The sequence below is a fragment of the Ovis aries genome, chromosome 16, assembly GCF_016772045.2.
Source record: "Ovis aries strain OAR_USU_Benz2616 breed Rambouillet chromosome 16, ARS-UI_Ramb_v3.0, whole genome shotgun sequence".
NCBI lineage: Eukaryota > Metazoa > Chordata > Mammalia > Artiodactyla > Bovidae > Ovis > Ovis aries.
Genome location: NC_056069.1, coordinates 56,607,431 through 56,627,364, shown reverse-complemented (window position 1 = coordinate 56,627,364; position 19,934 = coordinate 56,607,431). Strand labels below are relative to the sequence as shown.

Genomic DNA, 19,934 nt, shown 5'->3' with positions numbered 1-19,934 from the left:
ACTCTTTGTGACTCCATGGACTGTAGCCTGCCAGGCTCCTCTGTCCATGGGATTCTCCAGGCAAGAATACTGGAGTGGGGTGCCATGTCCTCCTCCAAAAGTGTCAGTAGTGGGAAGGTAACAGACAAGATGCCACGTGGTCACGGCGTTTTTCACCTGTTGGGCGCGAAGCTCCGCTTCTCTTCGTTCCCTCTCTCTTTCTCTAAAAATAGTCAAGAAAATAAGACAGTGAAAATAAATGAAAGCAATGAAAAAAATAAATCTGAGAACCACTTTTCAGAAAGCCAAGGTTTCTTCCCCCCAAGATTATTATTTAAAAAACAAGTCACAAAACTAAGCTTCTGGCGCATTCAGCTGATGCACAAGCTACAAATGCTTGCTCAGCAGTTGAGGGGCACGCTTCAGTAGCATGCTCGAAAAGTCAATAAAATCCACATAAAACAAATATTCAAATGGTTTCCAGAGGAACATAGATTACTGTGATCCCATCTCCCAGTTTTCCACATCATTGCATATGTGCCAACTCTATTCACATAGACATCTCAAAACGAGCACTAACTGGGCTTCCGTGGTGCTCTAGTGGTAAAGAATCTACCTGCCAAAGCAGGAGACTTGGGTTCGATCCCTAGTCCAGGAAGATTTCACATGGTGCAGAGCAGCTAAGCCTGTGTGCCATAACTACTAAGGCCTGCGAGCCTAGAGCTGTGCCCCACCATAAGAGAAATCAGAAGCCCACACACTGCAGAACAGCCCTGCTCCCTGCAACTAGAGAAAGCCTGAAGGTGGCAATGAAGACCCAGCTCAGCAATAAATAAACCTTAAAAAAAAAACAAAAAACCTAGCAATAATTAAGTCAACGATCCCTCCCAAACCCTTAAATCAAGCTAAACTCACCGTTAACAGCTACAAGAATGGCATCTACCATTACTAGGAGCTAACAGTGAACTTGTCAACAAAAGCTTTGCTAAAGATGAGTTAAAAGGCGTGAAGGATGAACGGGGTGTCTTCCTTGGGCAGTACAGACAGCTATTCTTTGCATGAATAAAAATATGCATGAAACTGGGTCTTCAGTGATGCCAAGGAATTTTATCTGACCCACCAAAAGGTACTGTTTCCAGCAGCATGCTCTGGGAATTACAGCCTCAAGGCTGGATCCAGAGCATAAAAACTCCAAAGGTGTCCTGTCTGTTTCATGCAAATAAGGAAAGTCCATACCTTTCTTCCTCCTCCCGTTTCCTCTTTTCTTCCTCTTCCCGTTTCCTCTTTTCCTCCTCTGCCCGTTTCTCCGCCAGCAGCTGTCTGTAAACTCTTCTGGCAATCTGACCTCGGAGTTGCTTCTGGAAAACCACAGCTGCTTTTTTCAGGTGCAAAAATCTCCTCCTCAGGAGGAAGGCCCTGTAGTTCTTCTGAATGATCACTACACAATCAAGGATCTTCTTGTATTGCTTTCTGAAAAACGGGAACGAAAACAGCACAACAGTATCGCTGAGGACGGAATGAGGCCACGAGCTCTTCACAGGAGTTTACGTTAATGTTACACGACAAGAGAGCAGGACCTTATTTGGGGCTGATCCACTCATTACTGGGACTCATTACCGGGAGCCAATGAGCAGGCCCTTGTGGGCAAAACAGAAGGAAAACAAAAGAATAATAACAGAACTCAAGCAAGAAGCCTGCCATCATATTGGCTAAATAAACACATCGCTCCTAAGAACTGACTGCAAAGTCCAGGCAGGAAGTGAGGCTGTAAACAGAACCAAGGGATGTGATACTTTCTGCTGTTCTTGGGAGCAAAAGGAAAAAGGATTCACCACAGCAGGATGGTTTTTATGTTCGAGAAAATGTAATGTATGATGATGAGATGATGACCAGCGGACCAGCCCGGGAGAGTGGGCCGCTGTGGACCCCAGGGGTCAACACCAAAGTAAACAGGCAAGCTGCCTGTGGCTTCAGTATATGGCTCCAAGGAACTAGGGAAACTATTTAAATACCCCGCCCAGTGCCCCCTAGAGACGCTACCGCTCTGAGACATCACAAGCCCCTGTTCCCACTTCCTGCCCAGGTCAAGCTAACTGGCCATCACCAATTAGGAGTGCTGCCCTGGCCCTCTACTTAGCCTGGTCCTGATAAGAACCCGCCTGGGTCTATTTTAAATGAAAGCATATAATAGCCAGCACCACTGGGTGAAACATGCTAGACACCCCCCCTCCCCTCCGCACACTTCTTACCTCGCCAAGTAGCCCAAGACGTGGGCCCGGATCACCATGGCCGCCCGCGTCACCTCCTCTTCCCGCCGCTTCTCCAGTTTCTGCTCCAAGGACTCACGAAGGAAGACCTGCCCAGGAGGGAGTGACATGTCACAACCGCAGAAATGCGGCAGGTATAGGGAAGGCCTCTCTGAGTCAGAGATCGTTTTGGGGTGGGGGGGACGGTAAGGCTGTTTTCTCTCTCCGATTTTTCCTCCAAACACAAAAAACAATGCTGCCCAGCAAAGGGAATCTCAAATTCCCAGTGGGGAAAGGATTTTTTTAATATCCCATCTGTCAAAGACTAAGACTTTTGTAAAATGTGGTCAAAAATATATTACCAGAAAGAAAAAAAACTAAAGGATATTTAACATAGAAGTCCTACTTTTTTGGTTATTATTAGTTCAACAGGCATAAAATGACTGCGAAATTGCCACTGAAGTTTATAAACACTTATCTCATCGTGGGCCAGAGCAAACAGTTCAGGGACCAGCACTAGTCTACACTAAGTAACAAGAGGCATGAAAAGACTCCCTGATGAAAGAAAGAAACGGAGGGGAAAATAACCAAGACTTTTGTAAAACATTTGTTATTTGTTATTTGTCATCATGTGGAAAGTCTCTCTTTACGCTGTCAAGTAATTACAATCAAGCTTCTTGGCCTCAAAAATAAAGCACATAAAAAATTGACATTTAAGAGTAATTCTGTAAACTGTTTGAAATGAGCACTGAATCATTGACGTTACAGCCCAAGACAATCAGAATCAGGACTAAACAGATGGGAGCTATCTGTTGGCCCGTTTCTGGCTATGGGGACTTCAATACTAAGCTTGTCATTTACATAAAATAAGTGTGCTGGTAACTGGCATTTGTATCAGAATCCATAATATTTGAAAAAGTGTGAAAATAAAAGACCCTCCCCTCAATCATGGCAGGGCGTCCCTGTTGGCTCAGACAGTGAAGAATCCACTGGCAATGCAGAAGACCCAGGTTCCATCCCTAAGCTGGTAAGATCTCCTGGAGAAGAGAATGGCTACCCACTCCAGTATTCTTGCCTGGAGAATTCCATGGACAAAAGAGCCTGGCAGGCTAAAGTCCATGGGGTCACATACAGTTGGATATGACTGGGCAACTAACACTTTCACTTTTCAGTCACGGGAGCTTTTAATTTTGTAGTTTCCAATGTGATGCACATCTAAGAAGTTTTGAATTATTACCTAAAAAAACTAATCCCAAATACTGGTCAGGGGTTAAAGGACACACTCCCTCATTCATGATTTCTTGACTTATGCTCCTGTGACTCATTCTGGCCTATGACGATGCATCATGTCCCCTGATGGCACATTCTTCCAGACTTTCTGCTCTGTTTCTTCCAAGACATTTGAGCAAAAAAGCAAATAAAGAATTCTACCACCATGTGACTCACAGAAACCTTACCTACTCCTGCTGTGGATTTCTGAGCATTTGTAAAACTCTCCCACAATACCTCTCCCAAAAAACCTTTTCATACAATGCTCTTCCTACAATTGCAAGTAATATGCTCCACTGATGCATAAAGAGACTGCAAAGTTAGTAAAAAAAAAAAAAAAAACACACACACACACAGTAAAAAGCAGAAGCTACAAGCATAAACTGTGTTTGTTTGATAATGATAAAAAGTTTCCAGAAATATGGATCTCTACCAAAACCATGGGTCAGAAGCAGTTTTCACCAAGACTGGACCTCAAAGAAATATTTAAACTTCTCTTTGAGATGACTCTTCTACATTAAGAAGCTTAATCAAACGCTTCTGCTTACTGTTTAAAAGAAAAAAGTAATAAAGTCTTTTTTTTTTTTAACATTCGCCATTTACTTTTTTTTCTTTTGGCGGAGCTGTGTGGCATGGGATTCCAGATTTTAGTTCCCTGACCAGGCATCAAACCTGAGCCCCTTACAGTGGACGTGAAGCTGTAACTGCTGGACCCGCATGGAATTACTAAAGTTAAATCTTGATGAAGAGTGATGATGGTGGTGGTGACATAATAAAACAAAAGTGGTAATTCCAAAGAGCCATATATTTATCATACGAACAAACAGGAAGCTTTATGAAGGAAAAAGATGCTTGCTTCTTAAAAGGAAAACTATGACAAACCTAGACAGCGTATAAAAGGCAAAGACATCATCTTGCTGACAAAGGTCCATATAGTCAAAGCTCTGGTGCTTCCAGTAGTCAAGTAGGGATGTGAGAAAGAAAGAAAGTGAAAGTTGCTCAGTCGTGTCTGACTGTTTGCAACCCCATGGACTAACTACACAGTCCATGGAATTCTCCAGGCCAGAATACTGGAGTGGGTAGCCTATCCCATTTCCAGTGGATCTTCCTGATCCAGGAATCGAACTAGGGTCTCCTGCATTGCAGGTGGGTTCTTTACCAACGGAGCTATCAGGGAACCCCAGGAATGTGATGGTTGGACCATAAAGAAGGCCGATCACCATTGATGCTTTCAAACTGTGGTGCCAGAGAAGACTCCCAAGAGTCCCTTGGACTGCAAGGAGAGCAAAGCAGTCAATCCTAAAGGAAATCAATCCTGAATACTCATTGGAAGGACTGATTCTAAAGCTGAAGTTCCAATACTTCGGCCATCTAATGTGAAGAGCCAACTCATTGTAAAAGACCTTGATGCCGGGAAAGACTGAAGCCAGGAGGAGAAGAAGGCAGCAGAGGATGAGGCAGTAGCATCACTGACCATGGACGTGAACTTGGGCAAACTCTGGGAGACAGTGAGGAACAGGGAGGTCTGGCCTGCGGCAGTCCATGGGGTTAAGAGAATCGAACATGACTTAGTGACTGAACAACAACAATATGAAGGGGAAAGCGTTTTACACTGTATCAGAGGTCTAAAGACTCTCTTGATTGGATCAGAATCAGAGAAATACCTGTTTTAGTTTCATGCCCATCAAAGAGAGCTCTCTGCTCTGCCCATTAGATTTACATCCACATCTTTATCTAGATCCTCTTTCCATAATGGAAAATGGAGCAAAATGCTTTAGAGACCTGACTTGGCTTCATTAAGAACATCTACCCTGAATTTACGCAGTGACATGTGGGAATTGATGCCAGTTCTTCCAGCGCAGGGTGTCTTTTGCCACGTCACCATGTTCCCAGGACACAGCCAAGATAAAGTTAGCAGGATCCAGCTGCTGTGAGTGGAGGTCCTTGTCGGGAATCATCAAACAGCTTAGGAAAGGTCAACACCCACTCAGGGGGCTGCTCAGCCAACCTTGACTCACTACCCAATATGAATATTTTCCTGTGGATCTTTTAAAAAAAAAATTCTTTCTTTAGATAGCTTAAGAGCCTATGGATTATTCTAATAAACATGCCTGTTTAGCACACCTCTTGCAGACTTTATTGCCACAGAAGAAGTAAGGTCTGGCAGCGTAGTCCAGGTGACCGGAAAAGTGCAACGTCCTGGAGTCACAGGGCAGAGGGAAAAGCCTAAGCCAGGAAAAAAAAGAGGGGGGCAGCTGTCCATCTCTGCCTCCCTAAACTCAGCTTCTCAATGGGGACACACATCACATATCCTGCTTGGGCTGCTCCAGGGGCTCAGCTAGCCTCCTGTCTTCTTTAGGGGTGCTTCCCCAGCAGATACGAATCCTTGCCTTCCGAGAACTAGATGTGTTTTTAAGCCTGTGTATTCAGACCTGGTGCCATGTTGAATTTTCTGACTACAGCGCTGCCCACAGTTTCCTCTACCGTGTAAGTGTCGACAGAAACTTCTTATCCGATGTTCCTTAGTGGTTTACAGGTTTAAATGAAAAGACCTCTGGCAGTAGCACAGACAGAAACACTGCTAGCATATAATTAAGTCAAAAGTTGGTCAAGGTCAAAGCTCTTTAGCAGATACAATTCAAATGCTCTCCATGTTTACATTTACTTCCTAATATTTACATAAAATGATAAGCCTCCATTCTACTGCCAATGTGTCACCAGTTAAACTTTAACTCCTCTTTAAAAACTTCCTTTTCTTGAATACTTTTCTGATTGTTTCAATTCACAGTGAGCTCTCTCCTGGAGCTGTGTCCTCATTCCTTAAAGAGATCACACTATAATTTATTAGTTGTATTGGAAAAAACCCTGATGCTGGGAAAGATTGAGGGCAGGGGACAACATGGTTGGATGGCATCATCAACTCAGTGGACATGAGTTTGAGCAAACTCTGGGAGACCGTGAAGGACAGGGAAGCCTGGAGTGCTACAGTCCGTGGGGTTGCAAAGAGTCAGACATGATAATGAATGACATCTCCCAGCAAATGAGTAAACCAGGGGCAATGCTTTAATGTCTCTATATCCCTGTGCAACACCCAAGTCTAAGCTGTGCTGGGGCCTGACTTCCATTTGTAAATGAAGTTGGATTGGGTTTTTGGTGCTCAGTGCTCAAAAAAGTGACTGCTACTGGCTCGGTAAGTCAATGATCTTTGATATTATCCCACCATACAAGGAAGTGAGATAGGAGGAGGGTATAATATAGAGAATGTAAGATTCCAGGGAATCTTCCTGAACCAGGGATTGAACCCGGGTCTCCTGCACTGCAGGCAGATTCTTTCCAACTGATCTATGAGGGAAGCCATGACAGAGGAGGGGGCTTAATCCAATTTAGGGGTGAGTCTCGGTACAGGGTGAGAAGAACACGTCAAAAAGGATTCCTAGAGAAAGGCAAATACCACGTGATGCCACTTACATGTGGAATCTACACTGTGTCCCAAATCAAAGCATCTACAAAACAGAAACAGACTCACAGACATAGAGAATATACTGGGGGCTGCCAAGGGGGCGCAGGGTGGGAGAGGGGTGGATTGGGAGCATGGGATTGACGGATGCAAACTATTATAGGATGGATCAACAACCAGGTCCTACCGTATAGCGCAGGGAACTATATTCAGTATCCTGTGATAAACCATGATGGAAAAGAATATGGAGAAGCAGGTATATACGTATATAACTGAGTCACTTTGCTGTACAGCAGAATTAACACAACACTGTAAATCAACTATACTTCAATTCAAGAAAGAAAAAAAAAAAAAAAAGGATTCCCATCAGTTTGCATCCAAGCAGACCTGAAGGATAGACTGGCTAAAACAAGGAGATGGGAGAGTTCCCGGTACAGAGACCTACAAACCTGCGAGGACACACACCCCAAGGGACCCCGAACGCCCCAGTGGGTTATGCCCTTGCTTAATCCGACTACAGTGGGTGGAATCTGTGACTTTCTTTTAGGACGTGGCACAGGGGAAGGGGTATCACTCTTGGGAGTGTGTTACATTATATGTAAGACTCCACCAAGCTTCTCCTGCTGGCCCCGAAGAAGCGGGTGGGCCCAGGGTGAGAACACCAGTGGGTGTTTTCCTGAGTGACTAAATGTATAACAATCTCGTGTCATTCCCTAACAGTGTGTGTGTGTGTGTGTGTGTGTTTTGATTTAAGCACTTGACACTGACTGAGCTCCTACTGTGTGCACCGTGTAGTACAGTGTTCGTGTACTACACGGGGTAAGAAACGGGGTGGGAAGCTGAGAGTAATTTCAGGGTAGCAGCCTGCAGGAAAACAGAGACCTGGGAAAGACTGAGGGCAGAAGGAGAAGGGGACGACAGACGAGGAGATGGTTGGATGGCATCACTGATTCAATGGCCATGAGTTTGAGCAAGTTCTGGGAGATAGTAAAGGACAGGGAAGCCTGGTGGGCTACAGCCCATGGGGTTGCAAAGAATCAAACACGACTGAGTGATTGAACAACAACAATAACAGTCCTACAACCACAAAGAACTCAGTTCTAGAGCCACATGAGCTGGGAAGAGGATCACAAGCTCTAGAAGGGAATGCAGCCTTAGCTGACAGACTGAGACCCAGAGAGAGGACCAGCTATGCTATGCCTGGACCCCTGACCCACAGATACTAGGAGACCCTGACTCGTGCTGTGAAAGCTGCTAAGTTTATGGCTGACTGTTACACAGCAATAGATAACCAACACAATACCTCTGCATGCTATTTCTACCCTAATAGATGTGTACTAAGTCACCTCCAATTGATGCCTAAATACTTGTCATTAATTTCACATCAGTGTTATAGACTGAATGTCTAGCACCTCTTTGCCCCCAATTCATATGCTGCAGCCCTAAGTGCCAGTGTGATGGTATTTGAAAGTCGGGCCTTTAGGAAGTAATTTCATTTAGGAGGGTGAGGTCCCATGATGGAAAGAAGGAAGACAGACCAGAAGTCACTCTCCACCATTTGAGGACATAATAAGAAGGCAGCTGACTATAAAGAAAGAAGGAGCCCTTTGCTAGAACCTGACCGTGTAGGTACCCTGATCTCAGAATTCCAGCCTCCAGAACTGTGTGAAATAAGTGTGTGTGTTTAAGCCACGCTATGGTATTTTATCAGAGCAGCTCTAAGATGAAGATAGTCAAACTGCAAGATACCTGTCTCTCTTTCCCTCTTCTTCCTCTCTTTTTTTATACTAAGAAACTCCTAGGTTAAAAACATAATTTGAGCGGCAACTTTAAAATACTTCTCTGACCCTGCACTGCTGTTTGCAGGGTCAGAAGGTGAGCTTTGAGGAGTACCTCCAACTATGAGGACATCCATATACTCAAAGGCCAAGCCCCAGCTGCCTGCATTTCTGCCTCTCCCGTGTGATAAGACACTGGGGGTGGGGCGGGAGACAAAGCTGGAAGCCCAGATGGGGGTTTTGGCCATTTCTGATCCTGGGAGAAAAGGTTGCACTGCCAACTTTATGGCTAATTTTTGCAATCGAGGCCAGACCACTCACCACTTAGCTAAGGGGTAAAGGCTTCATACCTGCATGTGTAAAGAATGGATTTTACCTCGGCTTTCGGGACTGGACTTTGGGCAACCTACATGATTTCATACGATTTCTGGTCTCCCACACAACAGCTCCCATGGTGCACAGGGAACGCGCAGTGTTACGACAATGCAAAGTTAGAGGATCTGGTGCCTCACTTCTTAGATGCTGGAGGCTGCCTAGCTCTTTGCTGGCACTGAGCTGCTTATCAGCCAACATCTGTTGACCGACTGAATGAAAATATACTCAGGACCTGATGCTTCAGTGGGTCCCCAAGAACACAGTCTCCAAAGAGTCAAGGACTTCAAATACAGGGTTAATGGTGGAAGGACAAAGAGTGTTGGCCAGCGTGATACCACGATACCATCTTTCTAATGCTGACAAACAACTGATTAGCAGTCATCACAGGACACAGAACTTAAACATCTCTCCGGGGGCTGACGGGCCAGCCATTCGCCCTCTGAAATCTTACCTTCGTCTTCCCCAGTTGCCACTCACTGTTGGAGGCGTCGTAGAGCTGCAGCAGGGCCGTGCACTTGCCCCTGATGTCCTCAGGCAGCGCCACATTCCTCATTAGTACCTTATACCTGCAACGTGAGAATGTCCAGCATCACCGTGGGTTACAACCTTTTCCCCAATCACTTTGAAAAGAAAGAGGGTCTCTGCAGCTCCATCTTGCCTTTTGTAAAAGTCCTGGAAGGGTCTCCGGACAGCATAGCCAGCTTTCCGGATCCTGACTGTCTCCAGCATCCCAGAGTACCGCAGCTGGTTGACCACAACTGCCTGGTCAAACTGGTCGGGCATCTAAATGTGCCAAGAGGTGAGAAGATAAGGTTATTAACAAGACCACCCACACCATAGCTGTACACACATATACTTTGGGCCTACACAAATACATAGAAGAGAAAATGAACTCCACCCGTGTACCTATAGACTTGTCATAATAGCCAGCACTATCAACCCTGCCCCATCCTTAGCCCACATACTGTTTGTTCCTGGATTTTTTTTGGGAAACAAGTCCCAGATAGCACACCTTCTCATTTGTAAACATTTCAGTATCTTTCTTTTTTTTTTAAACTTTTTCTCTTTTCTTTTGACCACACTGTGCGGCATGCAGGATCTTAGTTCCCCAAATGAAGATGAAACCTGTGCCCCTGCAGTGCAATCATGGAGTCCTAACAACTGGACCACCAGGGAAGTCCCCCCATCAGTATCATTTTTAAACAGAACTACAGCACTATTAGGAGTCTTCCCTGTAGCTCAGATGGGAAAGAATCTGCCTTCAGTACAGGAGACCAGGGTTCTATCCCTGGGTCAGGAAGATCCCCTGGACAGAGGAGCCTGGCGGGCCACAGTCCATGGCGTTGCAAACAGTCAGACACGACTAAGCAACTAACCCTTTGATCACTTTTCATCACAATACTGTTATATTTAAAAGATATCAATAATTCCTCGATATTAATATTCAGGTTCAAATTTCTCATTATTTTACGAATATCATAACCAGACCACCATTTTTAATTCTATGTTTTCCAAAGAAGCTAAAGTGTCATACATTTATCACTCTGTTTTTAATACTGCAATTTCCAGGCATTTTTTAGCTGAAGAATGCAGTGAAGTGACCCAAGGAGGACTGGGGGAAGAGTTAGGGGCTACAGGGGAAAAGGAGAAATTGTAAGTGGAGAAAAGAAACAAAAATTCTCAACTTCTAGTCAAACATGCTGTTTATCATGCTCCGTACTATGATCACTAAACATATTAATCCCGGAACATACAAATGAAAGGCAGAGGAAATCAAACCAAGACTTAACATTCTGAGTCGTATTCTCAGATCTGCTCAGTTGCCAGACAAACTGGCACTACTGACAGGACAATGGTCTTCCAGGGAAAAGCCCCAGAGTAGGCCATTTCCCATTCACAGCTTTTTGAGCAGTGATTTGTTTTTTAATCCAGACACCCCATTTCCTTTAATTAACTTGTATTTTGTTATCTTACAGAACTGGGTATAAGATGGCTGAAAAATAGTGCCATAGGACCCAAAGATGTTGTTTAAAAGTGCAAAGACATAAAGTGGCTTAAATTTGTGAGCTGTAAAAACACAGCCAGTCATTAGCACAAAATCAGGCTGAAAGGCACATTATCCTGTTGGCTTTCCAAACCAGCAAAACATAAATCTGAAGAATGCTCTGCAAATCTTTGCAGCGTTTGATGGAAAAGTTGCTGTCCCATGCAGCAGAATGACTTCTCTCGTATTTGATTTCTCCTAAAACACAGTAGTCAAACTGTCTCTGCTTGGCAGTATTCTACCCAAATCTAGCCAATAAACTAGGGCAAATACCCAAAGAATTGTGGCTCATTGCTTTCTAGTCTTAATTACTTCAAATATTCTTAGACAAGAAAGAACAGAATAAAAGCATGAAAAAATTAGCCTTGGTTACTCCTCTACTTAATCTTTGGATTTAAAAAATGAAGAGGTGCAACAGTTCTCAAGGTATGTGGTTAAAAGTTCTTAAATTTATTTGGGGATATAATCTGAATCCACAATGACCACCAGAGAGCTAACATAAAACAGACACTGAATAAGACATCAGGCTTAGTTAACTGTTAAATTCATAGTCAGAAAAATCTACAAATTTCATGTTTAATCATTTGATGCTTCGAGACTTGTCCGATTTTTAAAAAATCTCTCTGAACTTTCACCATTCCTCACCCATACTGTTTTTCCCTTGCTCCTTTTCTTCCGATCTCTACTTAACAAAGTCCATACAATTCCTTAGCTTGGTACTAGTTATTAAAACTCTGCAAAATACTACTTAACGGACACCCCTATCCATAAAGTCCAGCCGCACTTACCATCTTCCAGTCCCTCCGAGGAACATTCCACATTCAGTTTCGCTCTCAGGCCAAAATTCATATGGAAAACAACTGCCACACTGACCTTTTCGCCACAGCTAAAGACACTGAACAATAATGAACACCATTCCTGTGCTTTAAAAAGTGCTCGGTCGCCATGACAACCCCTTCCATTCTCGGGCTAATTAGTGTGGTGTGGTTGTAGGGTTTCATAGAGCCCAGGGAGGGGAGGGCGGGAGGCAGCCACCAGGAGTGGCCACTCTTTCCAGGCTCCCATTGTGACTGTGCTTCTGCCCCTTCACAGAAATTTAACCAGGGGAAGGCGGATCTCTGGGCAGACTGTCACCCTGGGCAACCCACCGGGCCATCTCGAGGGGAGTAGACCTATATTTCCATTGGTGGGTCTCTTCTGAGTTTTAACTTCCTTTTCTTTCTGGTTCAAAGATGACACAGCTAGGAGGGGTGGGGGACAAGTCACAACTCAAAGGCATGTGTCCTTTTGAAACTTCCCTCATGGCCTCCAGTCCACACTGGTAACTAGTTGTCCAGAACTGGAAGGCCCCCCTTCAAAGACTCCCTGCAGTGTCCTAACTGGGAAGTTTCGCTGGCCAACAGCTAAGGAGGATTTGGGAAATAACAGCCATGAACTAGGGTAATTAAAGTCCCGGGAGATCCATTTACCAAATATTAAATGAATAAACACCTACTATGCATCAAGGTTTTGTGATTCATGCTTGGGGAGAAAACATTAAAAAATACCTGCTAGATTCTTTTGTGTCTTAAACCAACAGCCTCACCAGAGTAGAGCATTCATTATAACTGATGAACCCACAGGATACATCCTAATCACCCTGAGCCCACAGCTGACGTCAGGGTTCACTCTTGACTGTTTACATTCTGTGAGTTTTGATGAGTGTGTAATGATACGTGTCCATCATCAGAGCCTCACTCACAGCGGTTTTGCTGCCCAGAAATCCTGTGCTTCATCTAGTCACCTCTACCTCTCCTCAACTCCTGGCAACCACTCATATTTTTACTGTCTCCACGTTATTTTTTTGTTTGTTTTTAAGAACAGTTTTAGGTTCACAGCAACACTGAGAGGAAAGTACAGAGAATCTCTTATACCTTCTGCCCTTCACTTGCATAGCCTCACGGGCTGATTCTGTCTCCAATGACCCTGGAATTTAGGAGGGTGACAGGTATGCCAGACGTCAGTGCTTATATAGTAGACAGCCTAATATCAAACTTCATCTGCCCACTGACAGATGAATGGATAAAGAAGCTGTGGTACATATACACCATGGAATACTACTCAGCCATATAAAGGAAGGCACTTGACTCAGTTCTAATAAGGTGGATGCCTATTATACAGAGTGAAGTAAGTCAGAAAGAGAAAGACAAATATCGCATATTAGTGCATAGATATGGGATCTAGAAAGATGGTACTGATGAGCCTATTGCAGGGCAGCAATGGAGACGCAGACATAGAGAAGAGATTTTTGGACACAGTGAGGGAAGGAGAGGGTGGGACAAGTTGAAAGAGTGGCATCAGAACATACACATTACCATAAGCAACATTAAACAGCCAGTGGGAATTTGCTGCATGATGCAGGGCGGTCAAATCTGGCGCCCAGTGACAGCCCAGAAGGGTGGGAAGAGGTGGGAAGGAGCAGGGAGGTTCAAGAGGGAGGGGACATATACATATACCTATGGCTGATTCATGTTGATACATGGCAGAAACAGACACAATATTGTAAAGCAACTGTCCTCCAATTCAAAGTAAATTTAAAAGCACATTGAAAATCAAAATCCTGTTCCTTGGGAATGCAGAAGAAAGAAAAGTATCGAGATGGTACAGGTGGTACATGAATTTGAATTAAGATCCACAAGTCAGAGTCTGGACTCTCGCATCTACAACTCAGTGCTGGGGGGATGGGACATTCTACACAGAGAGCACAGCTCACACCGAAAAGGCAGAGAGGGAACCTGCGCTGACAGTGGACACGGCACTCAAGTCTGAAGCAACTGCTTCCAGGTTCAGGGGCTGCCGGCTGGGGTCAGACCTGGGCTGTAGATGGACCTTCCTCCCCTCCCCCTTCCCTTGGTAGTGGCAAAACTGGAAACAAGACCAGAGGAATGGCTGGGTATACGATGACATCATGCCCATCATGAAATGGTATGTGCCCATTAAAAAATAAGCACAAATTAAAAATGCCCCAGTAGGGACTTCCTGGAGATCCAGTGGTTAGGACTCTGTGCTTTCACTGATGAGGCCGTGGGTTCAATCCCTGATTGGGAACTGTGATCCCACAAGCTGAGTGGAGTGGTAAAAATAAATTTAAAAAAAATTAACAAATTAAATAAGCAATAAATATTAGCTACAAATAGTATATAAAATGATTAAATAACATATAAATGGGCTTCCCTGGTGGCTCAGCTGGTAAAGAATCCACCTGCAGTACAGGAGTTCTGGGTTCAATCCCTGGGTTGGGAAGATCCCCTGGAGAAGGGAAAGGCTACCCACTCCAGTATTCTAGCCTGGAGAATTCCATGGACTGTGTGGTCTATGGGGTTGCAAAGAGTAGGACACAACTGAGTGACTTTCACTTCACATAGAAATAAATCCTAAATGTATTTTTAAATACCCCAGTTAACTCTCAAGCCTTTTGTAAGGTGAGAAAAACAAGATGCAGAGAAGTATGTGTGAGAATCTCATTACTGTAAAACAAACAGTGGTCCCATCAAACATGACGCCTGTTCTACGTACGCACGTGTGTGTGAATATATATATCTAGATACACGATGTGCAGAAAAGGATAGGAGGAGACATGCCAGGCTGTTGTGGAGTGGGGGGCACTATTATGGGTGGTGGGAAGAAGAGACAGGTAAGAAAAAAGGGGGGAAATCAGATGGCACTAAGAGAAAGAAATGATCACATACACACCACATAAGAAATTTCTGTTTGGCTGTATATCTTTGAAGACACATAAAATTTTTTTTTACAAAGTAAAAGAAAAAATCAGGTACAGAATGGATTCTAGAGGTCCTTCATGGAGTAAGGTGGAAATGGGGACAGAGAAGCAGGGGAGAAGCTGCTGGAAGGGTACTTTAAAGTAAAAGCAACCCAAATGTCCATCAACTGATGAGCAGATGAAAATGTGCTTCATATCCATGACAAGGAATATAATCAGCCATAAACATGAAGCCCTGTTACCTGCTACAACATGGATGAGCCTTGAGAACACTACACTAAGTGAAGGAAGCCAGCCGTATAAAAGACCACGTGTTCCATGATTCCATCCACGTGAAATGTCCAGGACAGGAAATCTACAGGGACAGGAAGTACAGTGGTGGCTGCTTGGGGCTGCAGAGACAGAGGGGCAGCAGCTGACAGGTAAGAGGGCTTCTTTTTAAGCTAATGAAAATGCTTTAAGTGTCGGGGGTGAGGGTTGCACAGATCTGTGAACAGGTGAAAAACGACGGAATGCTATGCTCTGAATGAGTCAACTGTATGCAACGCAATTTACAGCTTAATAAAGCCTAGAAAAAAGGTATTGTAAAAGTCAGACTGACATCGAGGCATTTAAAATGGACAAAAAGAGATGGATGCAAGAGAAAATTTGCATTCTGGAGACAGGACTAAATACATTTAGCTTCAGGTAATTTAATTCTACAAAACAAAACAAAACAAAAAATAGAACTTTTCCCTTACAATCTGAAAAAATAAGATTTCATAATGCTTCAATAAAACAAGTGATAGACAGCAGAGCATGCTAAGCCCTCCACAAAAAATCAATTATGGGTAAAGGCAAGCTTTGGTAGCTAAATGTCTACATAAAGGGCAACAGAAGTTCTGGCAGACAAGGACACAGGACAGGGAGGGTGTTTTACAACAAAAAAAGAAAAATGCATCTGTGTGCTGATGAACACGATTACCCTGAATATTACCTAGCCTTCCATAATGCCAAAAATAAAGCAGAGACAGTAGGAAGTATGACAGCGGGACTTGGAAATAGTCACCTGTCCATAGCAAGGGGCTGCTCAATCTGTGTTTATTTAACTAATGAATACAGAAGGAGTTAATTATCTGTGGACCCCTGAAGTTCTAATGCTTTTCAGTGTTTGAGACCTCAAGGTGTTTGAGTCCTAGGTTTGAAACCGAGGAGCCTTGAGAAGGGCCCAGGGAGAGGGGGTGGGAACGCAGCCTGCTACACAGAGGCGGGGGTGTGTGTGTGTCTGGGATCAGCCAGGACTGCAGACAGAAGGCATCCTCTCTCCTCTGATGGGAAAAGTCACACAGACACACACACACACACACACACACACTGATTAAGCACTACACAGACACACACACACACAGACACACACACACACACACAGATACACACACACTGATTAAGCACCACATCGACCAGAAACAAGGTGGGGGTGGTGGGGAAATCCAGTCCTCCTGCTAAGGTGAGACCCTCTCCACGCCTTGCAGTCTCCTGAAGAGAAGACCCCTGAGGGCAGAGGACAAGCTGGACCAGGACGCCGGGCTGGCACAGAACCAACTCTTACGGCACTCTGCCGTCATCCGTCGTCACATAGTATCACTTAACATGGATCTATGAGACCAATTTTTAAAAAAAATTTGCCATGAGGGGAGAAAACTATTCTCTCTAGAAGAAACGCTATGCTTTATCTGACTATACACTCATAAATTGATGACTATCATAACTCACTGTGATTTACTTAAGTACACTGTGCCAAAGAGGAATTAGGCAAGATAAAATAAACCGGAAATAAACACAGTGATTAAAAGGGAACAAAGAGTAGAAAATGCATCGCATTCACCTTTTTGCCTTGGTTGACAGGAAGCTCAAACTTAAATTTACTTCTCAACAGTAACTTTTGTTAACCAGGTATTTTATTTTCCCTTAATTTTTGGCAAAACAGGCTTCACAGATGTTAATCAACAGATTATCAGCTTCTTTATGGAAGCTATGTTATTTTTATAGTCTAAAATAAGAACCATAAAAACATAATCTTAAAAACATTAATAATTTTTAAAAAGAATTCTATTATTCTACCCTCAAAGAACTACTGATGAGTATACACTTAGGATTTCAAATGGTTTCTTAGCAGCCTTGCAGGAATCAAGTCCTCTTTTTCGATACACAGGAGATTCCCACAGCCATCCTTCAACTCATACAGCACTTGAACGCAGAAATTTGATGGGGTGGGTGTGATGAGTAATATTATTCCATTTTGCAGATGAGGAAACTGGAAGTGAGTAAGGCTAAAGGACTTGTTCAAACCAATTTTAATATTAGCTTAAATCACACAAAGTTCAAAGTGATTTGCATTCCTGAAAACTAGTATGTGAATCAAACTTGATTCAAGCCATATTTTCCAACTGGTATGTTATAAAATTGGAGGCATATTTCCATAGGGTACTATTCTCAAAGGAGTGAGCTGGAAACTTCTCTAGGGAAAAGAGTACAGTGAAATCTAGGCTGAAAATGTGCCCTGTATGGTAGCATTTCCAGAAACTCTGGGTCTTCCGGGCACAGGGAGACAGTATCTAAAAACAGTAACACTGAGGAGGGGGCCTTAGAAACAACCTGTCAGGAACAGACACAATGTAAACGCAGGCGATCAAAGGTCACAATTCTAAGGCCATGACAATGTAAAGCAGAAACTGGTTCACTGCCCTGTGAGTTCAGTCAAATATCTATATACGGAAATAACGAGTGGACAGAGGAAACCTTTTGGAAAATCTAATAGCGAATTCTGAGCAAATCCATCTTTAGTAACTGTTAACACAGACAATGAAAGGCTGACAACATGTTTCATTGCATCTGAGCCCAGAGAAATGACTGAATTTAACTGTTCCTTGAGCCACTGGTGGCTGCCACTCCTCCCGCCTCTCCTCCTCCCTCCTTGGGTACCAGCTGCCATGGACAGGGGCCAGAGAAGAGCTGACCCACAACAGACACTCACTGAACCCCACCCCATGGCATGAGCCTGCCTGGGCAACACGCTTCATGCCGACTGCGCCTGCTTTCACAACAAATGCAACTTGATCATTCAAGCTGGTGCTTCTGAACACAGGCTACAACTGATTTCTAGAATGAGTCCTTTTCTCCCTTTTAAGGAGATGCTTAATTTATTCGAAGTCTAAAAACTAACCACTTGATAGGATCACAATGTCTCAGAGATGAGGTAAAAGTAAACATTACTATTTTCATCAATCGAAAGTATTTATTAAGAATCTTCCATAGACTGGGTGCTTCCGTGGTGGCTCAGATGGTAAAGCGTCTGCCTGCAATGCGGGAGACCCGGGTTCGATCCCTGGGTTGGGAAGATCCTCTGGAGAAGGAAGTGGCAACCCACTCCAGTACCCTTGCCTGGAAAACCCCATGCATGGAAGAGCCTGGTAGGCTACAGTCTATGTGGTCGCAAACAGTCGGACAGGACTGAGCGATTTCACTTTTACTTTTCCATAGACTGAACAAGCACAAGCTCTGGGATGCACCAGAGCAAATCCAGTCCCTGCTTTGACCAACAAATGTAGGCTTTCTTTAGTTCCAATCTGCTTGGAACGCAACATGGAGGTGAACCCTGGGTCTGGCACTATGAGTCCCCAGAACACAGAATAACCAGACATGGGATCTGAACCTTATACCGAAGTGTGTCTTACTGTCCTGCTTTAGTAGCCTAATACATCTGTTTTTAACGTCATATTCCAGGGATGTCCCTGGTGGTCCAGTGCTTAAGAATCTGCCTGCCAATGCAGGGGACACAGGCTTGATCCCTGGTTCAGGAAGATCCCACATGCTGCCGGGCAACTAAGCCCGTGTGTCACAGCTACTGAGCCTGGGCTCTAGAGCCCAAAAGCTGCCACTACTGAGGCCTGCGAGCAGCACTGAAGACCCAGAGCAGCCAAAAATCAACCAATCAATTAAAAACCAACTTTATATTCTCTAAGACTTACCCCTGGCCCAACACTCGTAGACTGAAACTGAGTGGTGTAACATTCCAAAACTAATAAGGAGTTCTATTTTTTTACTGTGTTTTTTAATGGCTTCTGATTTGCTTCCTCGATGAAATATTGTCAACTTTATTTACGTACATGGCAGCTCTGCAGTGGAGGGACTTGTTACACAGTCCATATTAGGGAGGATTAGTACCCAACATCCCAAGAACTGTTAAGCTGATTCTTACATAAAACCATTACATGACTCTTCATTCTGATAAGTAAACATTGTGGAGTGAAAGAGAGATACCAGTGTAATAGAGAGGACTTAATATATTAGGTATATTTGTGTTAAGATCATGGGATATGGGCCTCCTTGGTGGCTCAGACAGTAAACAATCCACCTGCCATGCAGAAGACCCAGGTTTGATATCTGGGTCGGGAAGATCCTCTGGAGGAGGGCACGGCAACCCACTCCAGTATCTTGCCTGGAGAATCCCGTGGACAGAGGAGCCTGGTGGGCTACAGTCCATGGGGTAGCAAAGAGTCCGACAAGACTGAGGAACTAACACTCACTTTTTTCATGGGATATACCTTTACCTTAATTTAACTTTAAAAGCAAACAAATATTAAGAAGGCTGATAACCCTTCATCAACTTTAAGAAGTAAAAATACTACAGAAGGGTTTACCTAAAATTGATCACACTAATAAAATATCATTCCCAGCCTTACAGTGACTGAGTCTCCATAAAACTCCTGTCCTTATGTCTTACTAATTAACAGAAAATTAAGACCTAAGACCTCTCAATCTTTATTGCCTGTTTCATCACATCAAATTCTCAAAAGCAGTTAATAAATAGTGGACAGGGGTTTATCCTGCTTTTGAATGATTTTCAAAAGCACAGTTCCTGAAGCAGCAGTGTAAGTTTCCTGACCTTGAACAGGAAGTAAACAACAGCCAATTAAACTAGAGACAAAGATTCTTTGTCTTACATCAGTCACTTCTTTCTGGGGCTGTTCAACATTCAAGGCAGTTA

At 43.9% G+C, this 19,934-nt stretch overlaps 1 protein-coding gene across 7 annotated transcripts in view; it reads right to left on the bottom strand.

The window, feature by feature from the left end:
* MYO10 (myosin X) overlaps positions 1–19,934 on the bottom strand; it is a 259,943-nt gene that overhangs the window by 31,869 nt on the left and 208,140 nt on the right. For all 7 annotated transcript variants that reach the window (XM_042233921.1, XM_042233923.1, XM_027980154.2 and 4 more), the window contains 5 exons: positions 9,763–9,887; positions 9,556–9,670; positions 2,229–2,335; positions 1,216–1,449; positions 157–202 (listed from right to left, as the gene is read on the bottom strand). In XM_042233921.1, coding sequence (XP_042089855.1) covers positions 157–202; positions 1,216–1,449; positions 2,229–2,335; positions 9,556–9,670; positions 9,763–9,887 — 627 coding nt within the window. The remainder of the gene's footprint in view (positions 1–156; positions 203–1,215; positions 1,450–2,228; positions 2,336–9,555; positions 9,671–9,762; positions 9,888–19,934) is intronic.